The sequence below is a fragment of the Chaetura pelagica genome, unplaced genomic scaffold (assembly GCF_000747805.2).
Source record: "Chaetura pelagica isolate M959 unplaced genomic scaffold, ChaPel_1.0 scaffold477, whole genome shotgun sequence".
In the NCBI taxonomy this organism is placed as follows: domain Eukaryota; kingdom Metazoa; phylum Chordata; class Aves; order Apodiformes; family Apodidae; genus Chaetura; species Chaetura pelagica.
Window position 1 is genome coordinate 777,928 of NW_009953956.1, and position 26,330 is coordinate 804,257.

At 43.0% G+C, this 26,330-nt stretch overlaps 1 protein-coding gene across 1 annotated transcript in view; it reads left to right on the top strand.

The window, feature by feature from the left end:
- The first annotated feature begins 232 nt into the window (after positions 1–232).
- The window catches only part of DOCK1 (dedicator of cytokinesis 1), a 298,906-nt gene continuing 272,808 nt past the window's right edge, over positions 233–26,330 (top strand). The window contains exons 1-4 of the mRNA XM_010001879.1: positions 233–367; positions 18,410–18,473; positions 19,944–20,027; positions 25,672–25,712. Coding sequence (XP_010000181.1) covers positions 233–367; positions 18,410–18,473; positions 19,944–20,027; positions 25,672–25,712 — 324 coding nt within the window. The remainder of the gene's footprint in view (positions 368–18,409; positions 18,474–19,943; positions 20,028–25,671; positions 25,713–26,330) is intronic.

Sequence of the window (26,330 nt, forward strand, 5' to 3'; positions counted from 1 at the left end):
CTTCTTCCCCAGTCCTACTTTTGGCCTCACAGCAGAGGGCTCCGAGTTATTTTTACATTGTTTTGGTGTTTCCCTCCCGGCAGCTCAACAGGATCCGCTTCCAGGGCTGGATCCTTGAGCAGCCCGCCCTGCTGCGGGGTGATGTTCCCTTCTCCCTCCTGAGCAGAGGAAGGTCTGAAGGCTGCCGAGGGACGAGGCTCTTGGTTCTGCAGGGACTGTGACCCCCGTAACCATGAGGGGCTTCACCTGCGCTGCTGCCCGCGGGTCCGTTTCGTGCCCGGCTCTTTCCGCCCCTCTCAGACAGAGGGGGATTGTTCCCTGCCCGGAGTTAAAGCGTCTCCGCTTGAATTCGACAGATCCGAACCCGGTTCGGTTTTGGGCAGTGTTGTGCCAAGAGGGCCCGGCTTGATGTTGAAGGTGTTTCCTTTTGGACAGAAGTGTTGTGGGGAACACTCGTGGCGTGAGTCCCAGCGTTTGTGTTGGGGAAGGAGAGAAGAAACCTGCCCGTGCAACTTGGAAGTGCTAAGTTCGGTGTTAACTGCAGTTTTTTGGGCTCTGCTGATTGTGGAGAGCAACTTAGATTTCGTGTGTACCCACGGCTGAGCCTTGTGTAAACAGAATGAGCAGGAAGGAGGGAGTTCCTGGGTCTAAGTAGAGCCCAAGAGAGTTCTAGGAGTTACTCTTAAATTCTGTGTCTATATCCCCAGAAAAGTAGAGTGTGACTTTTAAATGACTATCAAGTCCTAGCTGGTCAGTATCACAGTGTGCAAGCTGGGGGTAATACCAGGGCTGAGGATACAGGACCAACAGCAGAGAGCAGAGCTGCTGAAGGTGGTAGTTGCTCCTTAACTTTTCCATATAGCTGCTGTGTGTTTTGGGATGGGTAGGGTATTTCTGGAAGGCTGGGATGACTAAACCATCCTGCATAGGCTGCTGTTCCGAGCCAGTGACACTCGAAAGCAAGTTCCTTGTTTGCAGTTCCTCATATCTGCTGCTGTGGCAGAGGAGATTGCCTGGCCCTGGCTTTCCAGGAATCAGTGTCTTGAGAGTGGGTTTGAAAGGGTGAGGGCTTCAGAAGTGTGGAGTAATCTGAGTATTTTAAAATGTTGGTTAATTCCGTTTGGATGTCTGTTGTGGGATATTGTATGTTTAGACTTAAATGTAATATAAGAAAAAAAAAAAAGGTTCACAGTTTCAAAAAGCACAAGGGGATGTGCTCAGTTGGTGTGTTTTGTTTGTGTCCCCTGCTCCGGAGAGAAGTTGGTCATGGTGTTATAGATGTTTGTCTTTCTGTGATAGTTCATTTTCTTTTTTTTCCCTGCAAGTTAGCTGAGAGAGATGGTCCTCAGCAAAATGAGGGTATGTCTCTGTTGGGCTGCAGGGGTGTGAGAGTGGAAAGCAGGCCTAGTGTTGCAAGGAGATAAAATCAGATTAAGAGCTAATTAAAAGCTGTGATTCACTGGCCTGTGCTGTTAGGTGCTGCTTTGGGAGGGATAACTCCTTTTTGGTGTCACTGGATTTCCTCTTGAGGAAGATGAATATTCAGTTTGGTTACACGTGTCTCACACATTGTTGTGTTGTTAAGAAAATGGTCTTTCTGTCCACTGCAAAACTCTGGGTGCTTTATCTTTTTTGCTGCTTGTCAAACTTTCAGGTTCTGGAGAGTTGTTGCAGTCCCTAGCAGGAAGGGAGAGGGCATTGTTAAGCTGGACATGCTAGCACTGGAATATTTTTCTTCCTAACTGTTTGTCGTGACCAGTCCTGGAGACTGACATTGTGTCAATATTGTCTGAGGGTGAAACAGCAACATCTGCCTGCTCCCCAACAGGGATGTTAACTGAACTGCCATCTCAGTGAAATACATACGTGTAATGTAATAAAATGTAAGAGGTGTGTATATAAAATACCCACGTGTGTATGTGTAATACAGATTCATTTTTTCCTCCTCTTGACTACTGTGTGCCTGTGCACAGCCAAAGGTTTCTTAACACCTTGGGTCCTGAAGATTTGCTGGCTGTGATGCAGCAGGAGTGAATGACTGTGACATGCCCATGCTGGAGCTGAGGTAGGGTACAGGTGTGCTTGGAAGGGCTCGTCCTGCTCGGCCCACTCCACCTGGCATGGTGGGGTCTGGAGGTGGTGCTGGTTGTCCAGCATATGTGTAAACTTAACTTACTGCCTTAAAATGAGGAGAGCTGCACATTGGGCGTTATCTCAGCAGGCAGTTGTGAGCGTGACTCAGCTCCACTTCCTGAGAGAATTCGGGGCTCAGTGTGCGAGGAGGTTGGATGAGGAATGGGTGTGGATATAATGGGATAATACAGTTATTGGATTAGCATACAGGGAACCATCCAAAACAGGAAAACAATCAGCTTAATTGAGATAGTTTTTCTCCTCTCACGATGCTGAGGATCCTCCTTCATCTCAGCATCTGGCTCTGTGTTTCATCTCTCCCCCTGGGCTGGTGGGGAGGTGTGTGCTGATGGTGAGATGGCCATGTGGGTTCGTGGCTTCCTCAGTAGGAGCATCAGAGGCTTCCAGGGAACCCCAGAAGCTCCTTGTGGCTGCAGAGTCTGGCTGCTCAGTCTTGCATTTCCTGCTTTTGGTGTGATGTGAAAACTGTAATTTTGGTGTTCTTGCTTATGCCAGTGGAGAGGAGGTGTAAAATGAGCTGCTTTAGTGGGTCTGTGAGCCTATTTAGCATAAAGTGGCTCTAGGAACATCCGAATCCTCTTGACTTTTGCTGCTGTTTGACCCTTTTCCTTTGGACTTGAAAGTGTGGAGCAATGCTACTGTGGTTACTACAGATACTGCACCCTTAATGCTTTTGTGTTCAAAAGTATGTGCAGATATAGAGTAATGTGCAGATATAGAGTAATTAAACCACTGTGATGATTTAATCTGTTTGGGTTTTTTTTTTTGGTAAATAAATGGGAAAATAGAAAAATAGTGCTGTTTGTGTCCGTGCAGGAACAGATGTAGAACTTCCCAACCATGGGGCTTGTACTCTCAGATCCTGTTAATTTCAGGATGCTGACTCTACTTTCCTCTGCTTCCCCTCATGAGTTGCTGGAAAACAAGGGTGTCACACCCTTGCCACAATCAATAAGCCAGTGCAGGCTCTGCCTGGCAGGAGGGGTGCTCCTGGCTTTGGGAACCTTCAGAAATTTGAAACCTTGATGGAGAAAGGACTGGATATCTGTATGTCCAGATTAGAGCTTTAATTTTGTGATGTTGTGCAATACCTTTGCATTCCCTGCTTTCTGAGGGGATGCATTTCTTTGCCCTGCCTGGCATCGCATGATGCAGAGGTAGGGAACTGGTAGATGAAACCATCTTCTTCCTAAGTGAGTGTCCTTAACTTGACTGTAGGCAGGTGCTTGATCACACTTACTTTACTCAGCAGTTACTGTTGCCCTCTGTCAATAAACACTTGTTGTAAGCAACAGATTGGAGAGGGATGAAGACACCAGATGAGTGGAAGCAAGTGTGTACTCCCGTTTGGTTTCCTGACAACATTGCAGATAGGAATTGTTCTGAGAAATGATTCCTTGAGGGATTTACTGGAAATCATTTCCCCCTCCCCCCCCCTTCATCTAGCACATATTGACTTCCTGTAGGCATCTGGTTGCCTCTGGGCGTAATACAGAGCATTTATTTAACTCTGCAGAGGAAGTTTTCAGTCAGTTTAGGAGTTTTTCAGCTTTTAATTAACGCTCTTGTTCCTAGAAAATAAAAAGGGAAGGGAGAGTTTTCACAGGGAGAAGATGTGCACTTTATATCGTACACAAGTATGGAAGTGACATCAGGATGAGGTCCTGATTTAAGGGTTTTGTTTGGTATTAATTAAGGAGGAAAACCATTGTTGAGTTCCCCCCTGAATTTCAAGTGATACCTTGGTGGGTTTTGTAGTTTTCCTCTTTGCCTCTCGTTTGCCATAAATAGTTGATTTAGGTGCACTGATAGAATCTTAACTTGAGACTATTTGCTGTGTGTGGCACAGCTTTCTCTGAATTCTAAGGGCATTTTCCTTTCTGCATAGGAAAACTTTCAGGGAAGGGGAGAGTAAACTGGATGCAACTCCAAGTCAAACCAGTGTCTCCAGGAAGCCTTTCTGTCAGCTTGCAAGTACAGGCCTAAGCTTTGCAATAGTTTTCCTTTGAAATATTGATGTGTCTGGAGGCTGTCCAGTATTGGCTGAAGAGCACATGCAGGATACACTTTGCATTAATCCCTTAGTAGTTCTTCAGGTGTCTGACTCTAGACAAACAGCTGAAAGCTGACTTGGGTCAATGAGTCAAAGCTCAAATGAGGAGCTAGTGCTCATCTAGTCTGAAAGTGTTTATTAAAGATGTCAGTCTTGCCTCTCCTCTTCTATTTGCTGCAAGTCTGAAGCTTTCACAAGACTTTCAGTGGTGGCTACTCACCATCTCTCTGCTGCTGCTCTTTATGGGTCTTCCCTGACAGGGAGATGGACCACTGAAAAATTAGCACATCTTTTTGGTAGGCTTAAAGACACTTAAAAATTATCTTTTCTAGCCTGTGGTAGATCCCAAGGCTATTCTAACAGCAGCAATTTTCTGAATAATGCTTTAATTAATTCCTTATAAGTTACTGGAGTACTTTCCTCCTTTAGCTTGGGGGCTGGAAATTGAAATAATGCCCTATGTAAACCAATAGAATGCTCAAAATGAGATAATTCTGGCAATTCTGAAATTATCTACATTTTCAGGCTGTAGTTTGAAAGCATTTATATTTTTATAGTATTATTTATCTTCCCATGTTTATGTAATTTGTGCATTAAATCTGATTTCTGATGCAAAGACTTGTAACACAAGAAGCAGCAGTTGCTGGATTTCAGTTTCATCAGCAAAATGTGGAATATCTCTGGAATTATTTTTCTGCTCCGCACAGCTTTATATTTGGACTGAAATAATCACACTGAAATCTATCATTGTGTAATCATGTATATCCATAAAAAAACCCAGGTGAATAACTGAAGTAACTATTGCCCATGATACTTGAATTTTTTATTTTTTATTTTTATTTTTAAATAATAGCTCTTAGCACTGCTGCCTTAGTTAAAGTACTGTTTATAGTATTTTCAAACCTTGTTTTCAGAGGTTTGTTGTGGTTGATTTTGCCACAGGTTGTTTGAGTTCCAAAATGTCTGTTACTTAGTAGCAAATAAAAGCAGTGAGTGATACAATGTTTACCCTGTAATTTAGGAAGGCAAGTGGAACTAGAAGTCTGAATAATTGGGCTGTAGATGCTGTTAGGCACTTGGTTTCTTGGGGCACTCAGTTCTGTACATCTCCAGTGCTGCAGTAGTTGCATCACTTTAATGTTTTTACTGCACAAATTAATTAATATCGAGCTTGGAAACCTGGCTGAGCAGCTCCCAAGATCATGTAGGTGCAGGAGGTTTGGGATGGTGCTGTAGTAAAGCAGGAGTCTCTGAGGAGTCCCGTGTGTGGAGGGCATTGTTGGTGGCATTTTGGAGAGTGGTCTTTGTGGAGAAGCCTGGTGGCTTGACACGGTGAGCTCCTGGCTGATTGCTGGCAGAGCTTGGTGGGGGCACAGCTCCCGAACAGCGTTGCCAGTGTGCAGGTGGGCACTGGAGATCTGTGACAGCACACAAACCAGGACGTGCCTGAGAGCCTTTTCCAGCATCCAGATACCTTTTGGAAGTCCAGCCTTAGGTATTTGTGTTTGCTCTGCCTTCTCTGTCTCTCCAAACAAAGCACGGAAATACTGACCTCACTTGACTTGAGTGTAATAAAATAGCATATGTTTAGGGAACAAAGCTGAATAGCCCGTGGGTCCCATGAGGTAGGTGATGCCAAACAAGGAGCTCCCGATGCCAGACTGCATCCAGACCTAATGCCAATGACCCTCAACTCTGCTGTATCTTTCCATGAATGGAATCACAAGCAAAATAGTTGGAAAGAGCTAAGATGACAAACCCTGGCACTGGTGGTGCCTGTGCTCCCTGTGTAAGGCTCGTGGGAGTTGTCGGAAGGTGGCAGGGATGCAGGATCATGGAAAGCTCTACTGTTACCTGTGTCTCCAGCAGCATGGCTGCCTCCTGCCTCCCACCTGATGTTTGAGCCTTTAACATCCTAATTGTGCCAGCTGGAAAAAATGGAGTGGTGGGGAATGGTTCAGTGAATGGGGTTGGGTGCTTTTGTTGAGGAGTTGCTTCTGCATCAGCTGTGGTGTGTATGTATAATATTGTCTGTAGCAAAGGCTGCTTGTCAGAAATGAAGTGAAATGCAAGCAGCTGGTAACATAAAAAGTATTCCTGTTGTGGACCCTGGAACAGGAAATATCTCAGTGCTGAGCCAGATGGAAGTAGCTGATGATATTTGAGTTTCCAAGTTTTGACACAGATGGTGAATGGTTTAAAGGGACGCCTGCTTTCAAAAAAGCTGCTGTGCATATGACTGCAGTGAGCAAATCTTGATGCTGAAATGCCTGTGGATTATCAAGGCAGTTATTTGGAAAGCTCTATAAATACTGTCATCTCAAGGAGGGGTTGCACTGTGGTTTTAATGACTAAGTAGAGATACGGCTCAGCATGTCACTTGGGTCAGGAAAGTTACAGATAAGGGTCTGTGGGAACCTGTAAACTTTCTCTTGACTAAATGTAAGGTTAATCTCCCAAAGTATGAGCATATGAATAAAAACTAACATGCAGGCAAGGAGGGGAGTTTTTATTTAGTATTAAGTAATGGAAAAAGCTAAAAGTGGGTTTGTTCATGGGCTCCTGTTTGACTTGCATGGAGCTCCTGTTGGTCAGAGGATCTGAAGGGACCAGCTGTAGATGGGAGAAAGCCTGTGTTTATTCCCTCATTAACTGGTGTGGAGACACTCGTAGTATGGTTGGCTCTTAGTCCCTCTGTCCTTGCTTCTGCCTTGCAGCACAGCCTGGGTTGGAAAACCTTGTCCTCTTGATTTCTTTATCTTTTCCTTCTGCTTTGGGGTCACATGGGAGCACGTTACCATTTTTGCTGTTCTGCACTGGACACTCTATGGCTCCGTGGTAACTCAGATATGCAGGCACTAGAGCTGATATCCAAGCCCATGGTGTGGTCTGGTTCACGTGAGGTGATGGTGGTGCTGCCTGGTGGCTGGATGGCTTGGTGGCTTTGGGCTCTGCATGTAGCATGTGTGGCTTTGTGTCTTTTGAGCACAATTATTTGTGATACAAAGCTATCTATGATTATACATGAAAGCTTTCTCACTACCTTGTTATTTTTCTTTGTATGTTTTTTAATCCGACATATGCTTCTTAATTTATAATGACTTCCAAGCTTTTTTCTCTACTTCTGGTGTTTTGTCCTTACACATAAGTGCCCACCAGTTTTCTGCAGGGATCACCTGTCCTCTTGTCATCCTTAGTTGGAATTTCTTTCCACCCACCTGGCTACCCTCTATTTCACCCATCATGTTCATGGAAAACACTGGTTGTGTCTCCATCAATCTATAACTTCCCTGATGCTTTGTTGACCAAGAGTGTTAGGTGGAATAGACTTGAAGGACTTTTTTCTCCCTTCTGAAGTGGTGGTGTGGGTTCATTTGTTTCTTCTGTGGGCTGATCTCTGTGAAACTCCCAATAAAGGGTAAGTGGTTTAACTAAAACAGTGGTTCTACTGGTAGTGCTTTTACAAAATTGATTTAAAAGGAAAGTATGGGGTTTTTTGTGTGTATTTTTTGTTTGTTTTTTTGAGGTGTTTGGTCTTCCCCTTCAAATCAATTTCTCTGTAGAAGGTGTTTTTGGTCTGACAGTATCTGGCTGTGCCTCCTTCCCTGACAGCCCATCAGAGCAATGCCTCTAGCTGTTGACAACCTGTCTTCCACACCTATGTGACCTTGGTCAAGTCTGTTCTGCCCTTTTTTTGTGTTGCTGCTGCTCACTAACAGTTGGGCATAAAGAAGACAGCCTTTCTCTCACAGACTTCCCAGACAATGGGCAAGCAGAAGAGCAGCTTGGACTTCCTTTAAGACTGGGGCTTGCTCACAAACACAGCAGCTGGCATTGATGCCTTTTTCAGATGAACTTGGTGGCATACAACAAAACACTGGAAGGATTTGGAGTGGTGGATAAAGATCTTTTTCCCAGAGTTGTCAGTTATTGAGCACTTCTGATGAGAAAACAGTTGTTCTTGCTCACAACTGAAGTAGCTGGAGGTGAGAGCAGGTATTTTTGTGGGGCAGAGGTATTTCTTAGGCTGTAGTTTCCATAGGGTGAGTCAAACAGGACCAAACACCAACCCCAAACTTTTGGTGGAGAGCCAAATATTATTTTGGCATTTATTATATTACACTTTGTTTATTTTTACTTGTTGGTTTTGTTCTTGAGTGTTTCACTGTAACTAAGAGTCTAAAAGGATTTAAAGAAGCATTAGACATCTGGATAATAGGGGCAGTTCCATTAGATGGGATCACTTTAGTGCTGAGTGTCACTGTCCAGAGCAGCTCCAGTACTGCCAAGGTGGTGGTGGATGAGGGAATTGTCTTAGTTCTGGCTAATACAGAATTGCCTGCTGTGAAGTCTTGGTGTGTCAAAAATACTGATTGCAGGAGCTGGACTTTGGGCTCTGTTTAGTCTGATCTGGTCCCTCTCCTAGTGAATCACACTGCTGGGATGTTGATGCAGGTCTTCACATGGTAATGGTAAATCCTTTGTTAAACCATTGCTGCCTTTCAATTGTGTCTGCAACACAGATGGGGAGTGACTCTTTTAGTCAGTGCGTGCTGCCTACATGATGGGAATACTGTCCCATTGGTAGCAGGGTTTGATTTGGGAAAAAAAAAATTCTTTGAGGAGCAAGTGGGTCTTCAAGGAGTGCCTGAAGTAGGTCACTTGGAGCTCTGCAGGGTGGGAATTCTGATTCCTAAAGAGTAAAGCAGTGGACTGGATATAGCCGGATAAGTACATTTTAATAAGGACTGAAGAGAATTGCTTGGTTGTAGGGCTGTTTAAATTTTTAAAAGTTTTGTGTGGGTTCAGCTTGTGTTTGATTTTCTAGCTGAAAGTGCTCTCAAAATTATTTATTAACAGATTTTTATCAATAACTTTTGCAGCAACCCAGGCCTATATTTACTGAACTGTGATAAATGAGTGATTTAACTGGTTCAGATTTGTGCCTTAAATACAGAAAGTACAGTTTGGGCTTAATGCAACAGTTGCTGGTTTCTTAGTTACAGTGCATGAAGGTGAATGTGTTCTTGGCTGATGTGTGCAAAAAGTTGCAATGCTGTTAGAGCTTGAATATCTAAAATATTAGGATAACTTTGTAAGCTTTTACAGTGCAGGCATGATACCATCTACAGCTCAGTGTGCTGATCTGGGAGCTGTTCTTGCATCAAGATAGAAACTCTGAGATTAGGAGCTTGTGTATTATGTTTGTATAATGGTATCTTGAAGCTTCTGTAACATTTGCATAAGGAGTGTGGAAAATAGAAAATAGTTCTGTGGAAGGGAAATAGAATAATGTAATACCACTTCAAGTGTTGATGAGTAGGGTAGTGATAGCATTGAGGAATGACTGAGTCAACTTAGTAGAAAGGAGGATGTTGGTGAACATCAGTGAAGCTTTGGGCTCTACCTCGTGTCTCCCTTCTTCCTGCACCTGCACATTGCAGGAGCTTCTGCTGTGACCTTTGCATGCAGCAACACAGTCTTGCTCTTGGGACACTGACAGATCAAGAAATGTTTTTAAAGCTTGAACTTTTCTTTTTCACAACACTGAAGGCTCCTAATGAAGAGGAGTAAGTTGGCTCCCTACAGGAAAATTACACAAATACTCTTCCCCCTTCACAGTCCCCCTTCACGCACATTGCAGGTCCTCACCATGTGGCTGTGGACATGAGTCCCTCTACAGGATGGTCCAGGTGTCTCCTAGGATGTTATCACTAAACTTAGCACAAATGTATGTTGATTTGTATATTAAAAATTAGCTGTTTTTCTGGAGATGAGGAATTGAGCACCCAATGCACTAGCTATAATTGTTTTGGCTTTTTGAGTAGTTATGTTTTGAGGTAAAGGTCCTGAAAGTGGTGAGTTGAATGGCTGAGAAATAACCACTAGTTATTAGACTAGTGAAGTATTTTTACAATGGGGAAGCCAAAAGTTTTAAGATGAAAGTGGTTGTGGAGGGCAGATATGCTGTCCAGTTTAGCACAAGCTTGTGCTGCCAGTTGAACCCTGTGAGAAAACAAGCATTTGAGCAGATTTAGTGTCTTCTGTGTCACTTTGGAGATCATTACAGGGAAATGGTTCTCCTTTAGTCCTTGTTTCCAGTAGGACAGTGCTAGAAGCAGCCCTGAGCTGCTCCTCCAGCCAGAAGCTGGCTCTTGCCTCTTTTGTTGGCTGGTCCTAGCCTGGGCCACCAGTGTGCCTCAGCTGTGTGCTTCATCTCTCTTCAGTGAAGAGCTGGAACAACACTGGGAAGATCATGTGAAAAAGAATAGTTAAACTATTTTTTTCTTATACCATCAGGTTAGCAAGATGCTACTGGGTTGGTGGCACCATAAACCAACCTGCTGGCATTAATATACATGATGATCAGTGTTGTTTTTAAAAGACAGGTAGTTTGTGCTCAGGTTCTCTTCAAGTGGTTCTGCAGAGGCAGGAAGGTGCTGTGGCCTCCGCTGCTTTTGAATTAATGAGGGGGATTTTGAGGCTGGGGGTGGTAAGTGTAAGGGTGACCTTTGTGTTTCAGTAGGCTGAGGGATTCCCCAGCAATGGGGGCTTAAATGGGTCAGTAGGACAGGACTCAGCAGCTGGCAGAAAGTTCTTGTCTTGGAATTTCCCACTTTTTTTTGTTATAGATTATTGGGCCAGATCAACTTTATTAGACTAAAGTCCAGAATGACCAGGTTAACTTGTGATAAAATTAAGTGTTGGGCTATGAATTTAGGTTCTTACGGTGCAAAAGGGTGGGGAGTTCCACATCTGTGAGGAAATATTTTGGGTTCTCCTCTACTCTGGTTTTCCCATTTCCCATAAATTTGTATATGTATTAATGGAGTATAAAATGGGATACTGGGTCTTTTAAAAATAGTAATAGCATATCAGTTACATATGATTTCCTTCTCCTTGTTTCTTCTGGAATGAATGTAAGAATGAGTATGGGTTCCAGGGATTCCTGTTAGGTGGGTAACATGGAATTTGTACGGATCCAGCTCCCTCTGGCCAGGAAATCCCACTGCTGATGGAAGGGACTGGCTCTGCAGGCTGGAGTGAGCTGGACAGTGACTCTTTGTTCAGATGAGCTGCCCAGCCAACTCAGTTGCTCTTCTGGCAGCAGCACGAGGCATGTGATTTCTTATTGCTTTGGAGAGAAACAATTTTTCCCTGTTTTTGCAAAATGCTGCTCTTTCAATGCATGCAGTGCTGTTTGACTCGCTTCCGTGGTTATGTTCTTAAAGTAATTCCAGTCTAAGATACAACTTGAGGGAAATACCATGTATTTCCAGCTTCTGCAATAGCCTAGCTGTTGTGGGAAAGAGGAAGTGGTGGTGGATCAAACTGCAGCTCTTAGCAGGTAATTCTTCTCCCTGACTAGTGTTTCTGAGAAAGCAGAACAAGTTACTTGGGGATTATTTGACTGGATCCGTGCTCCTTCTCTGTAGTTGTTGCTGCTGGAGACAGCTTGAGGGACTGGGAGACAAATAAGGTGATGGCACGTAAAAATAAATGGAGTAAGGTTTGATTTGTAAAAAGCCTAAAATGCCTTCTCCTCTCTTCCCTGCTCCGTAAGCTTTCCTGAGAAAGTAAAGGAGGAATTTTGATTTTATTTTGCCTTGTAGAAATACAGAGGAGGAAGAACAGTAAGAAATGAAAACTTCTTCCCACCACCTCACTCCCCCTTTGCTTTAGGCTTTTTGCTCTGCATCATCAGCTCTAAATTGCAGTGAACAGTGTCTTTCAGGAGCCATTTTTGGTGACTGTTTCCACAGTAGTGGGATAGCAGTTTTATGGTGTTGAACTTGATTTTTATAGCCATTGAAATGACAGCTAAAATGTAGCTGTGACATCAAGCTGGCTGCTATAGACATGCTTAGTAAAAGACACCCTTTGCAAAATTGCACTCAGTGCAATAGGGACCTGCTGCATTGGTGAGGGGAAAGCTTGAAGCAGGGGACTGATGTGCTGGGCATCTTCAGGTGGAGCCAAGAGGAGTGTGGTGTGCACTGTTTTTGTTAAAAGCCTCATGCAGACATAACTAGGCTTTATTTCTTCCTGGCTGTTTCAGCTGAAAGCTGAAAAAGGTACAAAGGTTCTGTTTCAGTCCAGGGGTGATGAAGGTCCTGAGGAACTGGCTGTGTCCATCAACCTTTTTCTACCAAACCTGAGTAACAGGTGCTGCTCCAACCTCATGGGAAGCTCCATGCCCTACATGAGCACCAAACTGGCAACTTGTGATTGAGCACTGGTGTCTGTGCAGACTTTGACCATAATTTTTGCAGTTCTGGTCTGGAACACTGGATTGGGAAGGACTTCAGGGTTTGCTTGCATTGTGCATATGACTCTTAGACAATCCTTTTCATATTAGGATTGAGTTTGTTGTATTTGGGAAGTTAATTTAACTTCTGTATTTGGCAGGACAGTTTTGAACGGCACTGCTCAGTTTGGTACCTTCTAAGGCTGTAGTTAGTGTTGGTTGCAGTTGATGCTGTCACCTTCCTGTGCCTGGGCAGGTGCTGCTGCCTTTGCACTCTGCCATTGCTGGTTTTCCCTGATTGCTCTGGGTTATTTATGGAGCTGTTGCAGGAAAAAAACAACATTGAGATTTTGAGTCAGCTGAGCTCCTGGTAGCTTCTGGCTGAGGGATGGGGTGGGTGGCAGTGCTGGTGCAAGAGAAGGGGCAGGGATGTGCAGCTGGATGCTCCTCAGCCAGGAATGGGTGTGGAGCTGCAACACTGCCAGCTCTGGTCACTTGTCATCTCTTGGGGAACTTCTGTCTAATTCTACGGGCTGATGTTGACTCATCACCAGTTCCTACAGAGTTCCTGGCAGACTCTCTGCCAGCACTGACCTTAAGCTGAACTAGTTCCTTCTCCCCTCCAGCATTTAACTCTCTTCCTCCCTCCCTTCTCACGCCCAGCAGATACCTGGGCGCATTTTATGCATAGCGACATGGAAAGTTTTACAGAGACTTCAGGGTGAGCCTGTTGTGAATTTCAGTTGATTAGAAGCACAAAAGTCCTTTCTTCAGGTGCACAGTGGTAAGCATGGTGTGTGTTCAAATGCCATTTTGTCTTTGAGCATGTTGCCTCTAGGCTGACAGAGCAGAGTTACCACTTCTTCGTGTCCCCAGTGAAATGTAGGAAATTAAGGGGAACATCAGAACTCACTTTGTGATCCTGTGTTACCAGAAGACAGATGCCAAGACATCTGTCTCTAGATAATGTTTTCTGTTTGTCTGAATCAGCATCTTGCTTCTACAAGAGCTGGTGTTTAAGAGCTTGGGGTGGTGTGATCACTTATTGCACACAATGTGTTTCACTTAATGGACTTTGAAATCGATTTTTAATATTAAGATGTTCCTGACTGTGCTTCTTGTTAGCTATGCATTTTGGCATATTATTAATACTGTGATAGGCAATAATGGTATCTTTTTTTAACACTAGCTTCAGCTTTTTACCCTCAGTACTTAGTGGTGAAGTACTCTGAATACAGAGTAAGTAGCAAGGAAGAGGGAGAAACCTGTCAGTGACTTGGCATCATACTTCATTAGCTCCCTCAACATAAATTATCTGGCTAGAAAAGGGGAGGAGGAAAAGAGAACCTGAACTTGGTCTTGGAAATCTCGGATAAGTCCAGAATTCTTTATTTTTTAAAATTTGTTTTTATATTTAGTGCAGAAAGGACTTTTTCTGTCACATTTGAGTTCTGCTTGCAGGGTTGTTACGCTTCTGAAAGGCAACACAACTGAAGTTTGGAAAGTGCTCTGGATTTATGAAGTTTCCTCAGCTTATTAATTCATGTTGAGTAGTGATAAGATGCCAGCTGTGTTACAAAACATATTGCTCCCGTGTTGCCATCTGTTCTAAAACCTGACATGCCTGTTATGGTTATAGAAGCTTGGGTGGCCCTTTGCTCTTCCCAACCTGTGCTCAGTTGGCAGCTGGTGCTGCACCTGTGCTGAGGTTCTCCCCTAAATGCACAATTTACTCTTCTGTATGTTTACTAGTTTTCTTTTGACTGAGTTGATTTGAGAAGAAGGAAGGCAGGCTGACATTGCAGGGATGTCATTGTGGGGTCTGCCAGGGCCCTGGCTCAGGATTCTCCAGCCCCTGTCAGGTGTCCTGTGTAGCTCTTGAAGGAGAGGCAGAGCTTGCCTGGGAATAGTTTCCAAATGGACCTTTTTTTGGAGGCAGGGGAAGAGGAATGGTCTTCCTGTTGTAAGGGAAAATGAGAATAAATCCTTACCTTCTACTAAAACTCTCTGGGTTTAGCCCTGCTGGAGAGATACCTGCAGTAAGACACATTCATGTATCTAACCAGTAAGACCAGTAACCAGAGTGTTACTGGGGAGCAGCAGCCACGAGCTGTTTTTTCTTTGTTAGTTTCATGGTAACTATTCAAGCAAGCCTAGGAGTTTCTTCAGAATTCTCCACTCTTTTGGAAATTCATCATTTGGGAGTTCTTGGATGACAAATTAACTGGAATACTGAGAGAGAACTGTGATCTGTACTTGGTGAGACCAGGAATGAGAAGGCACAGGGTGAGTTCAGTAAGGCAGGGAGACCTACCCTTGGTTAATACACACATGAAATAATAGTCTCTAACAAATCTTAGGTGCATCTCCTGACTTGTATACTTCTTGTTTTTAATTCCTTCTGCTTTAGCCTCAACTGTAAAAACTGGAACCTTGTCAGTGCAAATAACAGGACTAAGGAGTCTCCCTAGTACTGAAGGCAGCCACTGTGCTTTGGGAGAAAATAGGAGGAAAACCTTCAGGTTTCTTTTATTTTTAATACTAGAGAACTTGCAGGAGACTTTGCTTTTACCTCTCTTGCTTCAGTCTGCTTTTATGGAAAAAGCACAGTTATCATTTGGGGAATTATTTTTTGTAAAGTGTAGAATAAAGCTGATCATGTGTTAAACGTAGTTTGCTTTCTTTTAGCAGTGTGCAATGATTAAAACAGCCTTAATGCAACATAATTCCAGGAAACACTGCTCTGTAACATTATTACAGTATCTTAGGGTATTTCAGCTTTCATACAAGTCAGAAAAAAGCTTCTTCAGTGTGTATTGATGTTACTTCTGTTTGCTTTTTCTTTTTCCCCTTTGCCACCTCTCTTTGATTCTTCTAACTCCTCACTTTTCTAATGCACACAAATTGAGTGCAGCACTGTAGAGGTGTTTGGTTTGTATTCTTTAGCAGTAAATGGGTTTCTAGTGCAATTACTGTAATGCCCTCTTGATTGTTCCTTGCTTTATCAACTCCTAGAGTTGAAAAAATGGCTCTTTCTATGCCCACACTGATCCTTTACTGTTGGCACTTCAGGAGTTGGTGCTTTGTGGCTGTGTTGGGAGAAGGAGGGGAGCAGGGAGAATCTTTGGCCAGCAAAGCTGGGCTGAAAGCACAGCTGATAAGGATTTGGCTGTGCTGAGACCTTCTGTGGAGTGAGAGGTGACTTGGGGATGGCTTTGTCACTGTGACTTTGTTCTGTGTTTTCTCCTCTGCCTTCCTAGTTCTGCTCATTCCATCTTGGAGCTGCAACTGGAGTTCACGGGCACATTTGCTGAGTGCTCTTCAGCTCTCATGCCAGCCAGTTCCACCTCAACCAACTGATGCTAAATCCATGTGCCACTGGTGATGTTCAGTGCAGACCTTGAGCTACAACTGTTTTATGTTCATCAGCAATGTGCCCTCAAAATTGCTAGTTGCTTTCCCAAGGGTTTTAGTTTACCTTAGTTTTATAAACAGCCTGGCTGTAAGACTGCACCTGAAATGCTCTGTTCAGAAGCCAGAGCAACTGCACCCCTGTGATGACTGTCAAAAAAAAAAATGTGGTCTATAGGAGTGATTTTGCAAATATAGGGCCCCACAGCTCTGGTTTAAATCAGTCATAGTTAAGGATACTTAAAACTGGAAAATAAACGTTTATTTCTTGGTCCACAGCTTTGAGAAAATGTGGTTGTTCTCTTCTGCAGGTTAACAAGTGTAATTAGAAAATGTAGATGAGATGCAGGTGTCTGGGAGGTGCACAGCTGGAGACATCAGGGAGCAGCTGCCCCCATTACCTTCTCAGGGGTCTTCTGCAGGGAGAGAAGGCCTCTCCTGGGAGGTGGTCACATTCACAGGTGACCTTGCCCTTTTAAAGTTGATTGCCATATACTGGGCTGTATGAACCTGGTAGTGGAATTCTAATCTGTGGTGCAGACTGCAGCCCAGACAGGGAGGTGGTGCTGGATGGTGAGTGCCTGAACTGACTCCTGCCTTCCTTCCCTGGGAAGGCACCATGGTTGTAGCTCAGAAAGCAGCTTCTTTCCTGAGCTCTGGTGCCTTTGGGATCTCTTGAGTTGCCTCTATCCCAGGAGTATCCCCTAAGGAGAAAATGCTTTGTAAATAGCATCCTTCTAAATGATGAGGGGTGAGTGTGTCTGGCTGCAATAGGGAAGCTTGGCTGTGTCTCTTCAGTGGAAGTTTATTGGATGAGGGGGGGAAATCTGAGCATGGATGAAGAGCATTGGGATGTAGTGTTGGTGTTAACCACGAGGTTAACTTGCACTGCCTGGGTCTTGTTCATGAATCTTGATGCTTATGTAACCATGCTCCTTATCTTAATTGTATAGCAAAGGTTTTTCTAACTTAGGAGGCTGCTGAACTCCTTTGCCAGAACAGGGAGCCTCCATTTGCAATTCAAGCACCTGGGGAGGCCTAGAGTCAGCTGGTGTAAATATGCCTAATGCTTTATTTAGGTTGGAGCTCTCCAATCTAAAAATCTGTCACACTGAGACCTGGATTTTTTAAATTAAGCATTTCAGTAAAAAAAAAATTAATTAAAATTTGGATGCTATATTTCAGGCTTTTAAATATTTTACATGTTGATTCAGAATACAGTTGATTAGACAAACTAAAAGTGTATCAGTTTCATGCTTCATTCCTCCAGATTTTGCCTTTTCCTTTAATTAAAGCCTTGCTGTTTGCTCCAGTCAAACATTTTATCTGTAATAACATCTGTAGATGTCACTCTACATGAAAATTACCCTAGAGGAACTGATGTGCTAGGTTACATAGGAGTTTGTGGTGTAGTTGAAGGCTTGTTTTGTAATCACAGGGGTGAAATGCACTTGAGAGTTAGTTTAGTTTTTTCTGTCAAAGCTGCTGGAAGCCAAAAATGTGGTATTTCATGTTTTGGTGGCCATATTTTTCACACATTCATGTTTTTAAATAGAAACCTTCCCTCCCAGGACTGTTGCTCCTCACTCAGTTCGGGTCAGTGGGAGCTGTCATGGGCAGTAATTACCAGTTGATGGCTGCTTGTCATCTTCTGTCCAAATAATTGGTCAGCACAGTGAAGCTCCTGTTATGTGACCCTCCTTGTTATGACAGACACCAGTTAGCATTCTTGGATATAAATTTTAATGTCCTTTATTCATAGCTATCTATGGTCTTCAGTGTTATTCCATTTAAATGTTGGAGAAATGCTTAGTTGAAGTGTGATTTAAGTACAGGACTGTTTTTAATCCATCATAATGAGACTTTTTCCAGGCTGGGATATCTGGTAGGAGGCAACAAGATTGCTCATCAGGGTCCAAAGGTGGAAGGTTCAAGCTGGATTAATTTTTTGGACATGTTGAGCACCCACAGGTCCTCTGGACTCTAGTGACAGCTGTGAGTGTTCAAGAGATGTAAAGGAAGACCTGAAGGGTGGAGTCAGGAGTTGAACTCCAGCCACACACATTTGGGGCAGTTACTATTGACTTTGCCTTCCCTGGTACTTGCAGAACCTGAACTGAAAAGGTTTCTGGTGAGTGTTCTTGGGCAGAGTCCTGTGTGCCAAGTATTCACCATCGTGAACTTCCCTCTGCTCACAGTGGTTCAAAAGGTTCATTTTTCTTAGTGTTTTTAACAGAAATCTCTTCTCCTGCAGACCAGCAATTATGGCTTTGAACTAATTCTGTGCCAGATACCTGGGAGGGAGTGTTTATCTTTCTTTAATACTGAAAAAGTTAACAAAAACATTAAAACAGGAATAACTAGCTTGGCTTTTGTTTTCATGTCAATAAAGCTATATTAGTTTCTAAAGCCTTCATTTAAATACTGTTGATATTAGTCTCTGTGATGCACTTGACCTTTATTCTTTTTACCCTGAAGTATCCTCCCCTCTGTTTATAATATTACACTGTGCTGTGTTTTCTGTTCTTCTCATTTGCACTCAGGTTCATTTATTTGCTGCTGACTCTAAAGTCAAGCAAGAGGGGATCTGGAGGGAAAAGGACCAAGGTCTGTAATTGTCGTGGTCAGCACTGTCAGCTAGAGTTTGACAAGTTCTGGGGAGAATAAATGGTCATTCCTGGAGGCTGAAGATGAAGTTGTGGTTGGAGGCATTTCTGGGCCCAATGCCCTGTCCTCGTGGTGGGATTAGACCATCTCACATGCCTGCTTGGGGGTTGCTACTTGTGCATTTGGGTTTAAACTGATTATGAGATTTGAGATCAGGAAAGTGTTTTTCTCCAGTTACTGATTCTTACACATGTAATTTCTGTTGCTGAGCTGTGTAATACAGGCTCTAGCCTGCTGCTTAGGGCTGCTTGGGAACAGGAGAAGATGGGGCAGGTAGGAGATGGTGCTTCTGGGGCCCATGTCTCATTGCCTTTGTATCTGCAGCCTTTGGCCTTTTGCTGTAGGTTCTGAGGTGTTTTTGGAAGTATTTTGTGACCAGTCGTGAGCACAGCATGTGGCATTAGTGTCCTATGAACTCTTTTGGCCTGAACATCTGTGAAGGTTTCCTGCAAGAAGGGGAGGGCTGGTCTCAGCTACCCATAACTTACCCAGTTCTTTCTGTTACAAGAATAATATCAGAGGCCCCCTGGAGCACTTATGACCACTGCTGCCTGTCAACTGGGTCCCTGGAAAGTCATGTAGAAAGAAAAGCAAGTGATTATCTGAAGGGTGATAGAAAGTGTTGAGGTAGCTGTCGTATTCCAAAAATGCTTTCACTCCCTGAAGAGTTGTGAAAAGTAGTAAGAAAATGGGATTCTCAGGTATTTTTAAAAAGCCATCCTTTGTCACTGCACTCTGGAGTCTGTCACTGGGAAGAGGAGGTCTGTGCTCAGAGGAGCACAACCCTTTGTGTTCTGCAAGTGTGAAGAGAGTAGGTAGCTCCTGATGGTCAAGGAGGAAGGCTACCTTTGCTGTTTCATTAGTTGTTAGGGATAGTGTATAAAATGCCTTTAAACTTGCTGACCTTCTTGGAAGGAGTAACTGGAGTTACAGAACTGTGTAGAAATGTTCATGGGCCCACCTTGAGTGTGGTTCACTAACTTCAGTCTGGCGAAATACTGGAGTCGCTGCCTTTGGTCACAAGGGCTTCATTCTTGCTGGAAGGTTTTGCTTCTTACAGGGAGTTTTCTTCATGAGAAACATAAAAATCTAGCTTTAGGAGTTAATAACTGCTTTGTCTTTCAGATTATGCGTATCTTTTCCATCCAAACCTGGATTGCAGCATGTGTGTTAGATACGTGTCCTGTGTTTTCCTGAGCATTGCTGGTCTCAGAGCTTGAAGTTCTCAGGTTTTCTTTTGGGAGGGGCAGGGAGGAATGAGCTTTAAATTTATTTTTGGTGGTGGTGTAGTTTATTACCTTCTAGTTCCCAGAAATGCTGGTTACTTATCAGCCAATTTTTTTAATGTGGAGAAGCAGAACCCCTGGAAGTTGTCCAGCAGGTGCTAACAGCAGTGTCTCTTCTCCCCAGCTCTCTACAACTATGATGCCAGGGGCCCAGATGAACTTTCCTTACAGATTGGTGACACGGTGCACATACTGGAAACTTATGAAGGTAAGCTGGCAAAAGATGCATTTCAAACACTGTTTTTGGGAATTATCCTACTTTTCTGGTTGTGACTTTAATCTTCCTGTGTTATCAGGTGACAAATTACTTGCTTTCTTGCTAAAGGCCAAAACAGGTGATTTGTGATGAACACAGTTAACCAGTACTAGATGTGAATGAAGATGCCATGTGGTCGATAGCTGGTGAATAACCATTTCCTTTTCTTTGGAAGATGAATGTTCTCACAGTTTATTTATATGAATCAATTGTAGCATCTGTCCTACCTTAGAGAAATGATAGATGCTTTTTGAATGCCCTCGGGTAATGCAAAAGAACCTGCTGCTAAAAAGTTTAATCTGAATTTGAAAGTCACCTGGGTCCTAAATTATTTATGTCTCTCCTATAAGATGGGTACATCTGCTGCAGTGCCATGGACTGATGGCTTTTCAGGTGCTTTGCTTGTTTTGATATGAAGCTGTAGAAACGTTACATGTATCAAAATCTTTCCTCCTTGATCCATGTAAAAGGGAATTTGAATGCTGAGTTTGATAATCCCCAGAATGTGAAAATTGTCATAACATTTTTCAGCTCTCACTTGATTCAGTAGTGAGCCAGGTAGAATACAGCTCTGTCAGTATGTCCTAGACTTGACATTTTATGGCATGCTGCAGTTTGGAAAACTATAAGTAAGATACAACTAAACTGTGGTGTTTTTAAAATATTGGAACAGTTTTTTGTCTTGTGGAAATGTGTTTTACTTTAATATACTGATTTAATTTGTTTCTCTAGGCATTGATGTTTTGGTACATCTGTGTGATAAATTTGTTTTAGATATTGGCTTAATAGGAATTTTTTATATTATCTTTATTGACACAAACAATGCTATTTCAACAAAAGTAACAAGTTCTGCTCATCACTCTGCAAATTAAGTTTCTCATTGTTTTTGGCTGGCATTTTCTTCCAGAATTCAGCTTCTTGCTGCAATATCAACTTTGACTCTAAACAAATGGAATCTTTCTGTTAACTGATGTCATATGCTTTAATAAAACCTAATACATTTTAAAAGCAAATGGAATTATTTAAGTATTGTGCAGCTTTATATAAATTTATTTAATGAATGTGGGAGAAACTTTGAATCCTGATTTAGGGTATGTGAAACCTATCAAATCATGACTGCTGCCAACTGAGTGGGATGGGGGAGATGAGTCACTTTTCCCCTGGACCTGAGCAGTAAAGCCCTTTGCACTCATGGTTGGTAGGATTCAAGCACATGGGATGAGTTAATGTTGAAAGAAATGCAAATGAGTTATATTCCTCCAAACACTTTATACAATGATTACTCATTATGTACCTGCTGTGCTGGCAAATGAGAAGCCATAATTCTTCTCTCTCTCATTCACAGAGCTGCCGTTATGAGGTAATTATGGGAGCTTTTTGATCTCCCAAGTTTTTATGCAAAACTTGTGTAGATTGTGCCCCAGGAGGTTTCGTAGCATCTGCATGAATGTCCAGGTGTGCACCTGGGAGCTTCCCTGACATCCGTCCTGGCCCTGTCAGGGTTGTGTTAGGCTGTGGTGGGATGGACCCATCTGAAGAAAAGCCTCTTAATAACATGAGCATGGGGCAGAAAAGTAACCTGGAAGAGTCAGTAACACCATTTTGCTGAAGATCTGGGATTCAGCTTCTCAAAGCTCTACCCCTTTCCCCTGTATTTAAGATTGTAGGGGAAAAAAATTGTCTTCTTTCATTGATTTATACAGCATCCTGCCCTGGACATCCCACTGTAGAATCATTGCTATTTCTAAGTAGTTTTCTGCAATCGTTCTGAACTTAGAAGTAGTTTTGAAGACTTACATGTATCCATGGGGTTTGGAGTGGCAGATTGTAGTTGTGGATTCCTTCCCCTACTCCTTGTTTGAAGGACAGGTGGGTTTCATGTTGCTACCATGTACTGGAATGGATTGCTAAGATGAACTTTGTGTATTTAAAATGTTACTAATTTTTTAATCCACGTGTAGAATTTCTTTTGGATTTTGTTTTTATTACTGAAGTATTTGAATATTTGAACTTCGATTAAAAGTAAACATTTGTTTTTTTGTTGGTTTTTTTTCTCTGAAATGTTAGATATTTGTACAAATAATTCAATATGCAGATCCTGTAAAGTTGGAGTCTTGTTGCAACCAGCCTGCAGTTTATAGGCATTTGGAGACTGGAAACAAATACGCATGTTTCACTGCTAAATCTTAGTGTTTAAAAGCTGCTTTCTGGAATTATTGATCTTGAAGATCAAATTAACATTTTTTTTTTTCAGGTAGAATTGCAGTCAATTTTGTGTTTCAGTTAAAAAACTTCCTCCCACTCCTGATGTGGGCTTTACAGGAAAAGCCAAATAGCAGAGCCACTGGACTTCATAAATACCCTTCATCTTGCAAGGATGGCATTTCATAACAGATATCCCCAAACAGATGTTTGCCATGTGCTGAATTAGTCCTTGCCTGCTCTTTTTTCTTAATTCTGTTTCTTTACATTCTTTGGAATGGGAAAACAGAACATATAATCAGGAAATGTGGCTTATTAAGGTGAATAGCAATTAAATAGAACAGTAAATAACCCTCAGAACTAAGCTGCCCTGTTTGAACAATAGCTCATTTCTAGTGCTGCTGTGGAAGGATTTTTGGGTTCTCTGATAAGTATTTTCAAATAAGTTATTCCTGATACTGTGGGGATGTTCTGTTGCTGGTTGCAGCTTTTGGGTTTTTGTTTTGTTTTAATGCAGCAAATACCTTATCTGAGTAACTGTGTAATAAATATGTGCATCATTCAAGAGAAGCTACAGCAAGATTTTCTCTGTGAGTGTCTTTTTAAGTGTTAAGGAAGACACAGATACTTCGTTGGTCCTTTATCTTACTTAGACATTTATGTGGATGCTTATTTCCAGCCCTTAAATCCCATAATATTTGTTAAGGGAGAGGCTAGAAACCTTGTAACACATCAGTGAGCCACTTAAAAGCCCAGATCACTTTTTTATGGCTTCAGCTTGTTTTTGCCTTTTTATGAAACCGACTTGGCCATGAACAGAATGAGAAGGGTCTGGAGGTCCATGCTGTGCTCCAGGGATGGGTTTGACATCAGGTATTTACCCTCTTTGCCCTCAGGGCTTTGGGTTTTTCATTCATTTCCACAAAACTCAGAAATGCAAAGGTTACAAAAGCAAGAGCTAAAGTTAGGCAAGGCTGTAAGGGAGGTTGGTAGGTGTGTTAGGACACCTTCTTAATGTCATTAACAAGCTCATGTATCCCTCTACCCCTTGATTTTTTTAAGTGTTGAGGACTAGATGTTGCTCACCCAAAGCAGAGGCTAGACTGTACTTGATTTTTTTCCTTGTCCAGTGTCTGGCAACAAGCCATGTTTATTGTGCTTTGAAGAAAAATCAAAGTTTGTGACCTCAAGTACATTAATCCATGTTTGTGAGGGATATGTTCTCTTGTGTAGTGCCTGTGTGGAAGAAAGCTGCTCTCATCTTACAGATGAGGAACTAAGAAATAGAATAGATTTTGTGTCTTGGGTAATTGATGGGAACTAGATGATCTTTAAGGTCTCTGCCAACCCAAACCATTCTGTGATTTAAGTGACATTGCTCTTAAATGTGCATGTTGATGGCACAACTCGGTGCCTCCAGCTGAAATGGTGAGAGTTTGCTCTCCTTGAGAATTAGGCTCCCCATGGCATAGCCACAGGCTTGATACCCAGCAAGGAGAACATTTAGGTGGTTGCTGCCAGTGAAGAACCTGGTTGGACTTGCTTGGCCACATGAGAACTTTTGGGGTGAGCGGGAGTGTAACCAGTTCTCCAAGGCAAATTTTGGCTGCTTTCTTGCCTGCAATCTCTCGTAGTTCCTACTGCTTGCTGCAGAGCTTCAGAAAGCAGAGGCCTGGTGGTGAGGAGATGTTCTTGCTACGTGGCTTTTTAATCTGCAGGTGCAGGGCAATGTCCTTCCAGAGTTGGACAGGAGCATAGAAGATGGGATGGGAGAAGAGAGGTGGCAGAGATGATAGGTTGTACGTCCTTCCGTTTGTACAGTGCATTTGATCACAGTTATGGTGTTTATCAGTTTAGGCTCCAGAACTTCAAAGTGTTGCTTTATTTGTAGAAAACTGAGAGAACTCAGTTCTTTAGCAGGATTGAAATTTCTGCATGTCTGAGCACAGATTTCAGGTGGTGCAGTGTGTGCAAGGAGAAAGACTTGGCCTTCTTTGCACCTGAGCCAGGAACTGCATGCTCACTTGAGCACCAGCTTGAAGCTCTGCTGAAAACAATAGCAATGCAGGATGTGAGGTCGTTGTAGGGAAGCAAGCTGTGATTGTTGGAGACACCAGGTTAAAGGAGACAGCAGTGCCTGTCCCCAAGTGATCACAAAGGATGGCCTTCTGATGCAGTGTGAAGATGATGAATCATTTTACCCTTTGTCATTGGAGAGCTGGCTGAAAAATCTTATGTTCTTGAGGCTTTAATTTGTATTTCTAGCCCCAGAGTGAATGCATTAATTTATCAGCATGTGTTGTCTTCCTTGAGCTTTCTTCCTGCTCTGGTTGTTGCCAGGAGTGAGACTGTATAGGTTTTTTTTTTCCAGGTCTGCCTTATGATCCGCCCCATCCTCACCCATCTTGATTCTATGATTCTGTGTTGCTCTGCAGAGGGTACAAACCCCCTGTTTGCAGAGCTGGAGGGGGTGGCCTTGCACCCGGGTTCTGTCTTTCAAAACCTGTGGAGGTCACCTCTGGTCACCTGAGGGGCTTCCCTGGGGTGCTGAGCAGGAGGCAGCGAGTGAGCCATGGCACAGAGAAACTGAAAGACCAAATATTTTGCAGAAGGTGCAAGCCTATGAGTGAGCTGGCACTGGACTGGGTTCAAGGAGCACAGAAGATCTCTCTGGTAGTGTCCTCCATGAGGCAAAACCCCTGTAGGGTGTTGGCTTTGCTTTGATTGTGCAGTCAGGCTGAAGTGGGATGGCTGGAGAGAGGTTAAAAGCTGTAGCAGGAATTGTTCACAGATGTGTCTTGAAGCGTGGGCAGCATGAAATGGGCCAGTTTTCCAGGCATGGGCACCTGCCTGGCATGGGCTGAGCCCTCCTGCTGCCTGGGGCTGAGTCAGGGCTGGAGGCTCCTTGCTGCTGTGTTTGGATGTGAGTCATAAATCCCAGAGTGCTCGTGTTTTCTGCTGAGATGGCAAACGACTGATCTCCATTCAGGAACTTGATTTGTGGAGCTTAAATAGGTTTTAACATCAAACTAGTCAACCAGTACATTTTTGTAAAGTAAATGCTCTGGAGTTGGTTTTGTTTATGCTGGTAAATGAGGTAATTAAAATGAAATGAATGACAATTAAACGCATCATGTAAAATGCACCTCTGTCATGTAGTCTTCTCAGTCAGTTTGGGCATCATCACTCTGATTTTTATAGCTTCCAAGAGGACTTGTTCCAGCCAGGATATTAATCCCATAGAGAATTTAAATTCAGGTGGGGTTTGCCTGTGCATGTTGGCAGGGGTGAAGCGTGACGGGAAACCACGGTGCTGTTGAGCTGAGAAGGAGCAGCTGGTGGGTGACATTAATGAACTTATTAATGCTTTTTTTCCTTTTTTTTCCCCTCCTAGGTTGGTACAGAGGTTACACACTACGAAAAAAATCCAAGAAGGTAAATGTTGCCAGGGCAGAGTGCTCATTTTTCTCTTGGACAGAGATATATTACGGCGTTGGGTGTGTTGTTGTAGTGGAGATGTCGGGCATGAATTATGGTCCTGCATGGGAGCAGCTCACCATGTGTCCACTGATCTCTAATAACTGCTGGGGGTGTGGTTTCAAGCTGTAGTAAATGTGAATTTTTCAAGGCTAAAAGTCGAGTTGCAACTGAATTTTTGCAGATTTTTGCAGCACAGTCACTCTAGATGGCTTGATGTGCATCCACTTATTTTCTGCAGTAGCTGCTGTACCAGAGCATTTGCCTCAGCAACAAGTTCAGAACTTTATGTTCTAGTTAACCTTTTTAGAGGCTGATGCTTGCTTCAGTGTCTGTTAAATAACATATTGCTCTTAAAATACAGTTGCATCTTGGAAAGTGGTGCTGAGATCTATGTTGTGATTTTCAGTCCCTCTCTCTGAGAGGGGGAATCATCTTCTGCAGTGTCGTTCTGCCTAGTTGTTAGGCTTTCCATGTGCATAAACCACTGCTGTTTATAGCAGCCTTTCTGAAATAAAAACCAGCTCAAATACAGCTTAGAACATAGTGGCTTACTTTTTTTTTTTTTTTTTTTTT